The 13,060-nt window shown below is 33.8% G+C and overlaps 1 protein-coding gene across 2 annotated transcripts in view; it reads left to right on the top strand.

Annotated features, from left to right (window-relative positions):
• USP25 (ubiquitin specific peptidase 25) overlaps positions 1-13,060 on the top strand; it is a 140,217-nt gene that overhangs the window by 42,561 nt on the left and 84,596 nt on the right. For both annotated transcript variants that reach the window (XM_060010467.1, XM_060010466.1), the window contains exons 5-6: positions 2,247-2,409; positions 10,315-10,401. In XM_060010467.1, coding sequence (XP_059866450.1) covers positions 2,247-2,409; positions 10,315-10,401 — 250 coding nt within the window. The remainder of the gene's footprint in view (positions 1-2,246; positions 2,410-10,314; positions 10,402-13,060) is intronic.

The raw sequence follows: 13,060 nt of genomic DNA, 5'->3' as shown, positions 1-13,060 counted from the left end.
TTTATGCCTCTTCTGTCCCTTATATATGACCACTGGTGCTAATTCTTCTTTCCTGTTTGTGTTATTGTTGCTACTTCACCCAGAACCCATTGCTTGTTTTTTAGTTCATTCATTTCTAATTACCAATGAGGAATAAGGTTCCTTTATTTATACTTCTGGATATACATATGTTACAAAAGGAGCAAACTTTTCAAATGAAAACATTCCCATTTATAAAAGTCAATAAATAATTAAATATACCTTGTTATATAAAATAGACTTTGGTGTTGTATTTACCTTTTGTATACCATGTGTTAACTTTTCTCTTTTGAAGTAGTCGCCTTGTACAAATTTAATTTTTCCAGTTGATTATTCTCATTCTTGTATTACATTATGTTGAATTGTACAACTTGAACAGTAGGAATTCTCTCAGGTTGGCTCTTTGACTTACCTCCCCCTTATGTTCTTTAAAACTTATTTCTGATAAGAGTGGGATGTTCTAGATAAATGCTGACTTTCTTATGCCCCAATTCATCTAATAAATACCTTCCAAGGAGTTCTACTACTTTTTAGTGGTCAATAGTTTAAGAGAAAAAGCTTGTATGGGCTGAGGTTGCATGGAGAGTTGATATTTAGGCAGAGTACTGCTGCTAATGTTGGACCACTCTTAAAAGTATATACTGTTTATTTTTAAATATGTGAGTTTACTTTGATCTTTACATTGTAATGTATCATGTTGTTTTATTTTTTAATTAATTAATTAATTTATGGCTGCGTCGGGTGTTTGTTGCTACACACAGGCTTTCTCTAGTTGTGGCGAGCAGGGACCTTCGTTGCGGTGTGCGGGCTTCTCGTTGTGGTTGGTTTCTCTTGTTGTGGAGCACGGGCTCTAGGCATGTGGGCTTCAGTAGTTGTGGCACATGGGCTCAGTAGTTGTGGCTCGCGGGCTTAGTTGCTCCGTGGCATGTGGGATCTTCCCAGACCAGGGCTTGAACCCGTGTCCCCTGCATTGGCAGGCGGATTCTTAACCACTGTGCCACCAGGGAAGTCCCTATCATGTTGTTTTCTGCTTTCTTTTTTTCAGTATGTGGTTTTACTGATTCCCAAAGAAGACTCTATCCTACATTCATATAAGTTATTTTAAGTAATACTAGTTTGGAATCGAATACATTGTATCTAAGGTCATGTTGTAAGGTTAGAGACAAAAGAATAATTTACTTTTTCTGCATAATTAAGGAAGATAGCTATATTATTTTGACATTAATCTGATAGAGCAAAATCTTTAGGAGAAAAATAGTGTAGCATGAATGAGATCTTCTCAAGAAGCCAAAAACGTTGAAAAAACTTATTCTTGCTGAGGTTTTGTAATGAATACAGAATGCGTTAAGATATTTAGCTATTATTTATGCTTATTTAGAATAGTAAGTAACACATGTCTTGAGCAGGCAAAAATGCATGGTTAGTTTATATGTGAGGATTAGGGTTTTCCAGCATGTTGTTACATGTTTAAGAGCAAGAAGAACACCATTAAGCAAAGTAGCATTACTCTTAGCCATGTTTAGGTATTTTAGATATATTTTTAGATATTGTGTAAGTGCATTTATTTTGAAGAGTTTAATCTTTTATTATTCTGATATGTAGATATTTATTTCAGTAGATTTCTCCCTAGGCAAACTTTTGGGTAAAGAAGTGAACACATAAATATTCTCTCCCTTTATTTAGCTCTTGTAGAATCATGGATCTCTAGAACTGAAAGGAACCCTAGAATTTACTTTACCCTTTTTATAATAGAAAAGGAAATTAATGGTCAGAGGAATAAAAGTACAGTTTTTTTCAATTTTTAGTTTTCTTGATTCAAAGTAATTCTTATAAAAATAGTCATTATGTTATATTGTAAATATGTATTTCAATACAGTGACTTTTCAGAAAACTTACCTAGGTACTGTATCCCTGGTACTAAGCCTCTAATTTGTTGAAATATAATTTAATATATTTCCTATTACATAATGCTGTCTTTTTGTGTTTGAAATTTCCTTTTTCTGAGAAAAATAGGCTGCATGCCTCTTGATGTGTTGGCATTGCCACGGCTATGTTCTTAAAACTAGCCTCCGCTTGAGTAAATTTAGTTTTAAATATTACTTCCCCAGATGGATTGTCTAGAGCTTAATCTATTAAAATCCTTAGTTTATAGTATGCTATTTTCTAGGGTACAGCACTAAATTAATACTGTACTTTTTTCCCCCATCATCTTCTTCCCATTGTTTTAGAGTTCTTGAAGCCAGCATAGCAGAAAATAAAGCATGTTTGAAGAGGACACCTACTGAAGTTTGGAGAGATTCTCGAAACCCTTATGATAGAAAAAGGCAGGACAAAGCTCCTGTTGGACTAAAGAATGTTGGCAATACTTGCTGGTTTAGTGCTGTTATTCAGGTAAGAGTCTTTATGCAGATCTTATTTGGTGGGCCTGACAGCAATGGAAAGTGGGTTGGGGTTGTGTTTCTTTTAAGCTGTATACTTTATATATAACTGCAGATCAGGTTTTAGTATGCCTTTCTGTCTACTAACCTAGTTTGGGGATTGCAGTATTCCGCACCCCACTTTGTTCCTCACTCCCAGTATGGAGTTTTAATGATAGAACACTACCTAATGCCTTATTCAGAATTAATTTTTCCTCCTTCCCATTTGTTGGGAATTGTCAGAGTGGAAAGAAAATATTTTTGTATATAAATCCCTGAAAATTTAGGGAAGGATGTAATCAAGGTATGAAACCAAAACTGTTTTTTTTTTGTGAGTCAAATCAGAATTATTTATATATAATGGAAAATATCATTCAAGAATTATAGTCATTTAAATACTATTTTTATGTAAGAGAGCATTTTATTTGAGGAGGGAACAGATTGACAAATAATTCTCAATACATATGTGAGAATGACGTAAAGAATAAATGTTGATAAATAAAGAATAACATATTTTCTTTCTAACTTGGAAAGGCCTTAATGAAATGTTTCTTGAGCTCCTTATTCTAAAATGAAAAATGTTTGTATGCATAGATATCCATCATCTTCTCAGTTTGGACTAATTTTCTTTTTTTTTTTTAAACTTTTATGTGATATGACTTTTGACATAAATCTTTACCATTCTCAGACATTGATAATGTTATCTGTCAAATTGTAAAACGTTAAATTAAAGTCTCCTTAAATAAAACAATCTATGAATAACATGCTCTTAATTTTAATTGCCATTTAGGAAAATTAATATTTGTGCTTATTTTCCTAATACAGCTGAATTGTAGCTTATTTATTATTTCTGATGAGTACTTTTTAAATCATTAGATGTATTCTAATTTACATTCTTTTACATTCAAAATATCTCTTCATTTTGTACTTTTCCAAAACTGTATACTGTGTAAACTTTCATATGATATTAATGCAACTCACAGGTTATTAAGTTCATTTCTACAAGGTTGTTAATTGTGTTCTCGAGGCGATTAACCAGTAGTTTTAACTTTTTTTCTACTTCCGTGTTATAATTTCCAACTCTTTTCTGCCTTTCTGGCAAATAATATTATATAATTTGATTTCCTTTGGTTTTCTGGATTTATGCCTCACTTTTTAATAAACTGTGGTATACGCTAGTTAATAATATGGTACGTTATTTGTTTTCTAGCCTATTAAAATGTTAAGGAATACCTGGATTAGCATAAATTTGTGATGATACTTTTGTTCTTGGCCTTGAGTATGCATTAATTGTTCACTTACATGCCAACAATATCTCAAACTTTATTTGCTATCTTAATCTCTTAGATCTTCTTAATAGGCTATCTTGCTTTACTTGCACTGTTAGTAAGGGCTTTTTTGCATTTCATTGTTCAATCTAAATTTCATAATTTAGTCATCATTTTAAAATATGAAGCACAGTTTTAAGGCTCTGATCTGAGTGTTTATGAGTATGCTTTGCAGCCTGTATTTGGACAAGTAGATGCTACCTTTACACTATTACAGCCAGTAAATGAGGCTCATTGATTAGCTGTTTCTCTTAGAAAACTATAAGAAGTAAGAAAGTGCTTCTAAAGAATCAATAGTTTAGTTAGAATAAACACCTAGGAGAAGTAACCGCTAACCTTGAAAAATTTGGATTATAATAAAGTAATAAGATACTGACTTGGGGATGTGGAAAAACTTTAAGCTTCAGAGTTCAGAAAATTGTGGGTGGGAAGAAAAATTTATCTGGAGATAACTTCATTTTGTTTTTGAATGTAATTTTAAAGTCTCTTAACCCATTTTACTTTTCATTTCTAGTAATTGAAATATTTTATTTTTTCATTTCTTGACATTTGCTTAATTTCACAGACATCTGAAATATAACAGTTTATCATCATAAATGGAACTTTTCACTTATGAAAGAAAATTTGGGTAGGAAATCTGTATTAGTGCTGGAAGTTTTTAAATTGTATTTTCCAAAGCAAGGTGGAACTTGTTCAGGCTGTGACATAAATGTACTGTGAAGTTTCAATTACAAACTTTTCTCAGGGATGGAATTTATTATACTTAGTTGGCAAGACTAGTATGAAACAACAGGGAATTCTTCTCTTTGTAAGTATTTCTACCAATTATAGTAGTTTACTGGGATTATAAATCTCTAACTTCAGAGTAGGTAATGAGTATAGGCTACAGAAGGCACAGCTTTGTTATATTTGTTCCTTTAGGTACTGAGACCTAAGTATTTTGGAAGAAAAGGGGAACAGAATATCAGAAAGAGACTGTAAGCAAGGAGAAGGTTGTACAGAGAATGGCTTACATAATCTTTTGGATGCTAATAATATTAGCCTGACTGTCTTTAGATTGGGTATCAACCAGTTATCTAGTCAGGACTATTTTCATCCTGTTCAAAAGGAACTTTTATGTAGAAAGTACTAATTGGGGCTGCTTTTTCCACTAGGGTGTCAGTGAATTAGGCAGTTACTTATAGGAATATGTTCTCCTCTTTCTCTGGTTTGGGGTGTTAAGTTCAAGTAATCCATGGATTCTCACGATAAACCTTAGCACCATTCCCATTTGGATGCCTCTGAGATGCTCAGAAGTAAGGTGCTCATACTTCTCAGTTTGCCTGGTACAGTCCCAGTTTACTCACATTGTAGATCTATCAGCACCTATTAATTAGTCTTGAAGCCCTTTTTCATACTCAGAAGGGTTATGGGTTGGATGGTAAAGTATATGGTCACCTTATGCATAAATTATGAAACTCTAAGTTGACTAAAATACACGCATCCTGAGGGCAGAGAGCACATCATCTAGGTTACTGTTCTGTACCAGTGTATAGTAGAGTGTCTGACACGTTGGAGGAACCCTTTAAGTAATCACTGAGTTAGTAAATGAATGAACGGTAAAGGAGCATATATTACTTATGGTGGAATTGAAGACTTAAGATGCTTCTACCACTCTAATGTATTAAAAGTATGGTATTGAAAAGGTGCTGCAAGTTTTCAGAACATTTCAGGATATCATTTAACGTGTTTTTCATAGCACTTGCTTTTGTCTCTAATTTTCATCAAAGAACATGAGTACATAGTTCAAAGAAAAAACCAAAAATCCCATAGCAATAAAAGCCTTGTGAAAAATAACAGCCCTCTGCTCCAAACCACCCTGCCTGAGAAGCATAGTCCTGCTTCTTAAAGGCATCTACAACCAATTCTGTTTCTCTAGCTATCTTTGTTTTTCTAAATGACATGCCTTTCTGCAGAGATAGATGAGGATTTAGCTCTTTTCATTTCACCTACCTAGAATTGCCTTTCCTTTCATCTCCCAACATAGTTATATCACCAGTTAAAAATAGTCAGTAGTCAGTGTTTACATTTTCTTTGACTTTGTAGACATTATAGTGGTTTACTAAGACTACCCCTCTGTAATTCTTTGTTTTCATGGAGTTGTCAGTTGCCACCTTTTCTTCTTTCTGTTTTCTGTATACTTATTTATCCTTAAAAATTTCCAGCTGCTTCAACCTCTCTTTTGAGGTATTATAATCCATAGTGTGTTTCATATACTCAAACATCTCAAACATGTTAACTCTTTTCTTTTCTTTTTTTTTTTTGGTGAGGGGAATCCTTTACAACATGAGATTTCTGTGCCTCAAATCCAGACTGGATCCTGATTTTTTTGTGGTTTAAGCATGGTTGCTAACTTTCCAAAAGCAGGTCTAGAGAAAGGGAATTGGGGAAGGGACAGTTGGGGGTCAATTGGCAGGCTTTTACTTAACCCTATTTGTAGCCCTGAATCTCATCCTACCCTGAAATACACCATGACTGATTTTTATGAACCTGAGTCAGTTAAATTATATTCAAAGTTTGAATTTTCCTGTATTCCACAGGAAGAGAGAGAGAGTACTTGTCTGATGCTTCTCAGTCTGGGAAGGACATAGGGCTTTAATTGCTCTGTATACAGACTTTCAGTTTTTAATCCTGCCAGTCCGTTTCTATCTCACATTGAAACTTATCTGATACCGTTTCATTTTTTTAAAAATCCACCAAGGAGAATTTATGTTGCTCTTCCTTAGTATTTTTCATTATAGACAGTTTATGTCTCCCTTTGCTCTCTTGTCATCACTCTTTTTGTTTTCCACAAATTATGTATTTAAACTCTCATCTTCCATTAGCTCTCTGAAATTAGCAAGAGTTTAACCAAACTCTACTTTAACAAATTTCAAAATTGACACATTAGCTTTGGACTGAATGAAAGGATACTTGTTTTCAATGTGTATGACTCACAAACACAATTTAGGCAGTAGTGACAATTACTCTTTCCCACCCCTTTGAAGGCATGTGTTGACTAATAGTACTATGCCTGGTTTATGGTATAGATTGGTACTTAAAATAAATATCTGTGATTTGTTGTGATAATCCACGGTCACAAATTCTACTTCGGGTAGTAACATATTGTTTTCGGACATCTACCCGCTCATATTTTGCTGGAGTCCAAAACAAAACAAAAGAAAAATGAAATCAGCTTTTTGAAGGCATCATAAACCCTAAAGCAGTGAGGAATTTTGAGGCTACACTTTGAGAGAACAAGAATTTCAGAGAGTAAGCTTCACATTTTGGGCTGATTTTATCTTTGAGGCAATTTCAGGAGTGACTACTGATTGGCTGGGGAGCTAAGCAAAGTTTCACACAGGCTTGGAGCCCTAGGAAACACCTCAGATTTTCAGTTAAATTCTAAAGGGCTACACCCTAGAATTAACTGAGAACTGAAAAATAGGCCAGGCTTTATAATTTGTGAATCCCAGCTTGAGATTTTCTCAGAATTGATTGGATTAAGATGATCTAGGCTTGCAAGTAGTCCCAGTTTTGCTGCCTGCCAGAAGGAAATGTAAATTCTGTTAGAAGATACTATCATCTCGAACTTAGAATTTTCTCCTTTTGCGGTATGCGGGCCTCTCACTGTTGTGGCCTCTCCCGCTGCGGAGCACATGCTCCGGACGCGCAGGCTCAGCGGCCACGGCTCACAGGCGCAGCCACTCCGCTGCATGTGGGGTCTTCCCGGACCGGGACATGAACTCGCGTCCCCTGCATCGGCAGGTGCACTCTCAACTACTGCGCCACCAGGGAAGCCCCTTTTCTCCAGTTTTTTACATACAGTGTCTAGCACTCAAATCAGTCATAATTAGTTATATCAGAAAATAAGACATGTCCAAAAATTAAGAGAAAATAATGGATAATTAGAAATATACCTACAGGGAAAACTAAAAATCGAATTATTTGTTATGTAACTATTACTATGCTCAAGGAATTAGAAGCATGATTGAGAATTTTGATAGAAAACTAAAAACTATAAAAAGAACAAAATAGAATATTTTGTTCAAAACAAAATATTTCTAAAATAGAAAATTTAGAACTGAAAAATATGATAAATGAAGTTAAGATATCAGTGGAAGAGTTTAGCAGGCTACAGACACACTGAAGAGAGAATTAGTCAACTGGACAGTTTGTGGAACATTTTCACACTAAAGCCATGAGATACAGATGAGAGCATATAAGAGATATTTTGGACATGGTGTAAATTGTATTAACACAATTTATTTTTGGTTCCAGAGGGAAACTAAAAGGGAAATAGGATAAAAACAATATTTGAAGAGATGACAAAGAATATTCCAAGCTTGATGAAAGAGATGAAGCCACAGATTAGGGAAGCAATAGGAACCAGGTAGTATGAACGTAAAGAATACTACACCAAGGCACATCATAGTAAAAGACAGAAACACTCTAGACAGAGAAAATAGTAAAAGTAGCCAGATAGAAAAGGTGTATCGCCTCTATGAAGGAGCAAAAATAAGACTAATGGTTGACTTCTCAACAGAAGTGCTATCTTTAAAGTTCTGGGAAAAATTAACTGGCTGTCTAGAATTCTATAACTAGCAAAAATCTTTAAAAAATGAAAAAAGCCCCCACAATTTTCAGTTTAGCAGAAGCTGAAATACTTTGTTACCAGGAGACCCACACCAAAGGAAATTCTAAAGGGTGTTCAGGAAGAAGAAAAAAGTTTTCCAGTGGGAGCTCAGAGCATAGAAGTGGGATTGAGATTCTCCAGATTTGTCAATATTCTCTTTCCTATTTAAATTCCTTTTAAGAACAGTCTGTACTTTGTCCCCCTTACTTTTATCCCATTTCTTCAGGACTCATTGCTGCTATTCTGCCATTCTACCATTCTACTGGAAAGGTGACTTCCCAATTGACAAGTCTAAAGATTATTTCCTTGCCCTTACCTTACTAGAATGTGGCAACCTTCAACCTTTGCTAATTTTGTCCTTCATGAAATTTGCCAGTGATTCTTGGATGTACTCCAGAATCTTCTATGGTACTTTATATCTTTGCTGAGAGGTTCCTGACATAGGAATTTTTAAAGCTCTGCAGTTATTCTGATACACAACTATGTTTGAAAACTTTTCTACTCCTTTTTCTTCTGTGATCTCATACTCCACATTTCCTTTACTATTTTTATTTTGTCTTTCTTATAGCTCTTTTTCCTCTGGCTTTTAAATGCTGCTTCCTTAAGTTTCTGATTTTGATCTGTTATTGTACTCATTATTTCTGACTTATAACATCTGCTCTCATTGTTTTAACTTGCAATAACAAGATAATACAAGGGCAGAGACTTGATATATTTTATTCTCTGCTGCCTGTCTTCCTTGTGTCTGGCATGTAGTAGGTGCTCCATAAATATTTGTTAAATGAATGAATAAATAAACGAATATGTTCATATTGTTTAATTAAAAAATACTTCAGATCACAATTATCAGTTTTATGGTTTTACCTTTCATATTTACGTCTTTAATCCACATCTATATCTATATATGACTATTTATATATAGTGGACCAGTTTTCCCAACACCCAGTACTAAACAAAATCTTGTTTTCTTATGGATATGTGGTGCTACTTTTATTTTCTAGCAAGTTGGCTAACCCATCTTTTACTAAGATTTAATACATTATAACCTCCAGTGCAATGATTTTCAAACTTTATAAACTGTGACTCACAGAAAGGAATACGTTTTACATTGTAAAACACTTTACACATACATACGTATGTAAAAATATCACCAGTGAAAATTTTACAAATGATACTCTGGTGAATTGACTGTTTATGACATGTTCTGATATTTTCCATTATATTTTATTTCAGTTTTTAAAATTAATGTTTATCATGATGACATTAATGGGTTACAAGCTATAGCTTAAAAACATAGCTGCAGGAAGCTTTTTCATGAGCATCTTTCACATGCTTTCATTATGCTCTACATGATCAATATTACTGTATTTTTGAGTAACACTGCTATTGTTATAATTAAATATCTGTCTCCTTTCTAGGTTGTGTGTCTCCTTGACCATTAGCGATAATACGTAATTTCTTTGTGTCTCTATCACCTAGCATCTGGCCCATAAATTTATTTGTACTGTATTTTTGTAGAATTGATACCTCTAGAAAACTCATACTGAACATAACATGTCTAAAAAGTTCTCAACTTTGCATTTGTGTAGATTTTATTTTGAGGAAACTGCTTAGGCACATAGTAACATAAAGAAAGGAAACTTTTAATAATATATATTATGTTTTTTTGAGTTGTCCACGTATAATTTTCTCCTTTGCAGTACCATAAATATTGTTAATGATCAAGAATAATATGTCAAAATAAAAGAAATGTGACTTTTTCTCAGGGAGAAAATAGGCCTTCTTGTGCTAGTGGGAAATATTCTGTATATAAAATAAATCTTTCAGGCCAGTCATATTTTTATAGTTGTTAATAGAATTTTCCCTTCGGTTATCTTAAATTGTTGTTCTTTTTCAGTCATTATTCAATCTATTGGAATTTAGAAGACTAGTTCTGAATTACAAGCCTCCATCACATGTTCAAGATTTACCCCGAAACCAAAAGGTAAAATTATGAAAATTTTCATAATTTTTTTTTTTTTGTGGTACGCGGGCCTCTCACTGTTGTGGCCTCTCCCGTTGTGGAACACAGGCTCCGGACGCTCAGGCTCAGTGGCCATGGCTCACGGGCCTAGTCGCTCTGCGGCATGTGGGATCTTCCCAGACCAGGGCACGAACCCGTGTCCCCTGCATTGGCAGGCAGACTCTCAACCACTGCACCACCAGGGAAGCCCTATGAAAAATTTTTAAGCAGAGTATATATGGTCTTCATATTCTTTTATCTGTGCTTGCTTTTGGGAAATTTGCCAAATCAAATCTGAAATAGTGTCAAATTTGAATGTGAACCTATTAATCTCAGCTACAACAGTAACTTCCTATTCTTGGTTAGTATATTGTAATTATGAATTTTTCTTCACCTGTGTGTCAGTAATAGGCCAATTTTTTTTGTTTCACTTTAGTAATTTCTTTTTTCTTCTTTTTTTTGGATGTCAAATTTCAGTAAATTTTATAGGTTACCATTTACAATTCAAGGCCTTTACTCAGTTGCCTCCTGAAAAATTGTGTGGAAATCAAAAATTTATCAGTTATTTCTGTAGCTGAGCTCTTTAAAAGGTTAGTTTTGCACTTGTTGTCTTTGCAGTGCGAATCTGTAACTTCTAATATTGTTAGGCAATATAATGTGACAGAGAGCACAGGCATTAGGACCATATTTCCTGGGTTCTGGCTGTGGACCTGCTTGGTCTAGTTACTGCTCATTTTCCTTATCTGAAAAGCATAAATAATAACAGCAGTTATTTTATAGAGTTGCTGTGAGAATTAAATGAGATAAAACACATAAAGGACTTAGAAGTACCTGGTACATAGTAAGTACTAGGTGTCAGCTATTGCTAGTTATTGTACTGTTCATATTAGCTTTTCAAAAGATAGGACTGATTTGCACGCAGAAATTCATACTTAATGAAAAAATTAATTATGGAGTTGATATCCTTGAGTGTAAGACTTCAGTGATCTTGTCATAAAGAAACTGTAGCCCTAAAGGGGACTGGTTGCAAAGACAAAGAAGTTATAGGTTTCAGTAAAGTGTTGAACTTTGTGTGACCTATTGTTAATAGTAATAATACATTATTAAATTATGTTTTCCTTTTAGTATCTAATTTTGAAAACTGCTTTTCCTGCAAACACGTGAAACATTTATAATGCTAGCTAGTGGGAATATAATTTGATTTATAACCAGCTTTTCAGGCCGTAATCTTTGGCCATAGAGTGTCAGACTGATAAGCCATTTTCAAAAGGGAAGCAAGATCACCTGACCAACTACTCATACTTCCAGAGAAATTAAGCAGACACCTTTAAGTCATTACAGTTTTTACATGAAACTTTTTGGACTGTTGCCTCCCTCTGTCACCATTTGGTTAGTTTGTTGTTCTGATGTCTTGGTTGAAGTATATTTATAATTCACATGATTATTTAGAATTATTACTTGGAATTTGAAAGATATCTAGATAATCCCCCTAGTACTTGGAAATTATTTACACCTCTAAATAATCCCAGGAACAAAGAACAAGTCGAAGAAGAAATTTCAGGGTATTCTGAACTGAATAAAAAGTAAAACATGATGTATCAAAATTAGAGGGATTTAGCTAAAACAGTGGTTAGTGGAAAATACATGAACTAAATGCCTTATTAGAAAATAAGAATTGTTTCAAATTAATGGCATCAGATTGCATCAAGAAATTAGGGGGGAAAAGCTTGTTAATTTGAAAGCAGAAGAAAGGAACTAATTAAGACAAGTACATAAATCAATGAATTAGACATCAGGAAAACAGTAGAGAAAAATTAATGGAACCACAAGCTGCTTCTTAAGAAAGTTGGTAAAATTGATAACCTTCTAAGTAGACTGAGTAAGAAAAAAGAGAGAAGAAACAAATTACCAAAATAAAGAATGAAAGAGGGGCACATCACTGCATATTCTGTAGACAGTAAGAGAATAGTGGAATATTATACACAACAGGCAAATATTTAAAAAGCTAACAGCTATTGAAACCGATGAAAAGATAGATAACCTGAGTATCTCTATATTATATTAGAATTTTTAGTTAAGAACCTACCCACCAAAAAAAAAAAAAATCAATAGCAGCAAGATTTATTGGTGAGTTATACCAAACATTGAATGAAGAAATAATAGCAATTCTCTACATGTTTTCCCAGAAAATTGAAAAAGAGATAAAACTTCCAAATTTACTCTATGAGACCAGCATTACGCTGAAACCAAAAGTAGAAAAATATATTTCAAGAAAAGAAAACAGACCAATATTCCTCATGAATAATAGAAGAAAAAATTGTCAGATTTTTGGCAAGTTGAATGCTGTAGTACATATAAAGGATAATAATACCTCATTGGCAGGTGGAGTTTATCCAGGACTGAAAGATTGGTTTAGTGTTCAAAACTCAGTATAATTCATCATATTAACATATTAGACAAGAAGAGCCGTATGACTATCTCAGTAGATGAAGAAAAAGGATTTGAAGAAAGCTAATATATATTTATGGCAAAATCTCACAGAAACTAGGAAGAGTAAAAAACTTTTTTATCCTGATAAAACTCATTTATGAGAAACTTACAACTAATTATAATACTTTCTGGTGTAAGACTGAACCCTTTT

This window comes from Delphinus delphis, chromosome 4, assembly GCF_949987515.2.
Source record: "Delphinus delphis chromosome 4, mDelDel1.2, whole genome shotgun sequence".
In the NCBI taxonomy this organism is placed as follows: Eukaryota; Metazoa; Chordata; class Mammalia; order Artiodactyla; family Delphinidae; genus Delphinus; species Delphinus delphis.
Note: the sequence above shows the minus strand (reverse complement) of the source record. Positions and strands in the feature narration are given on the sequence as shown.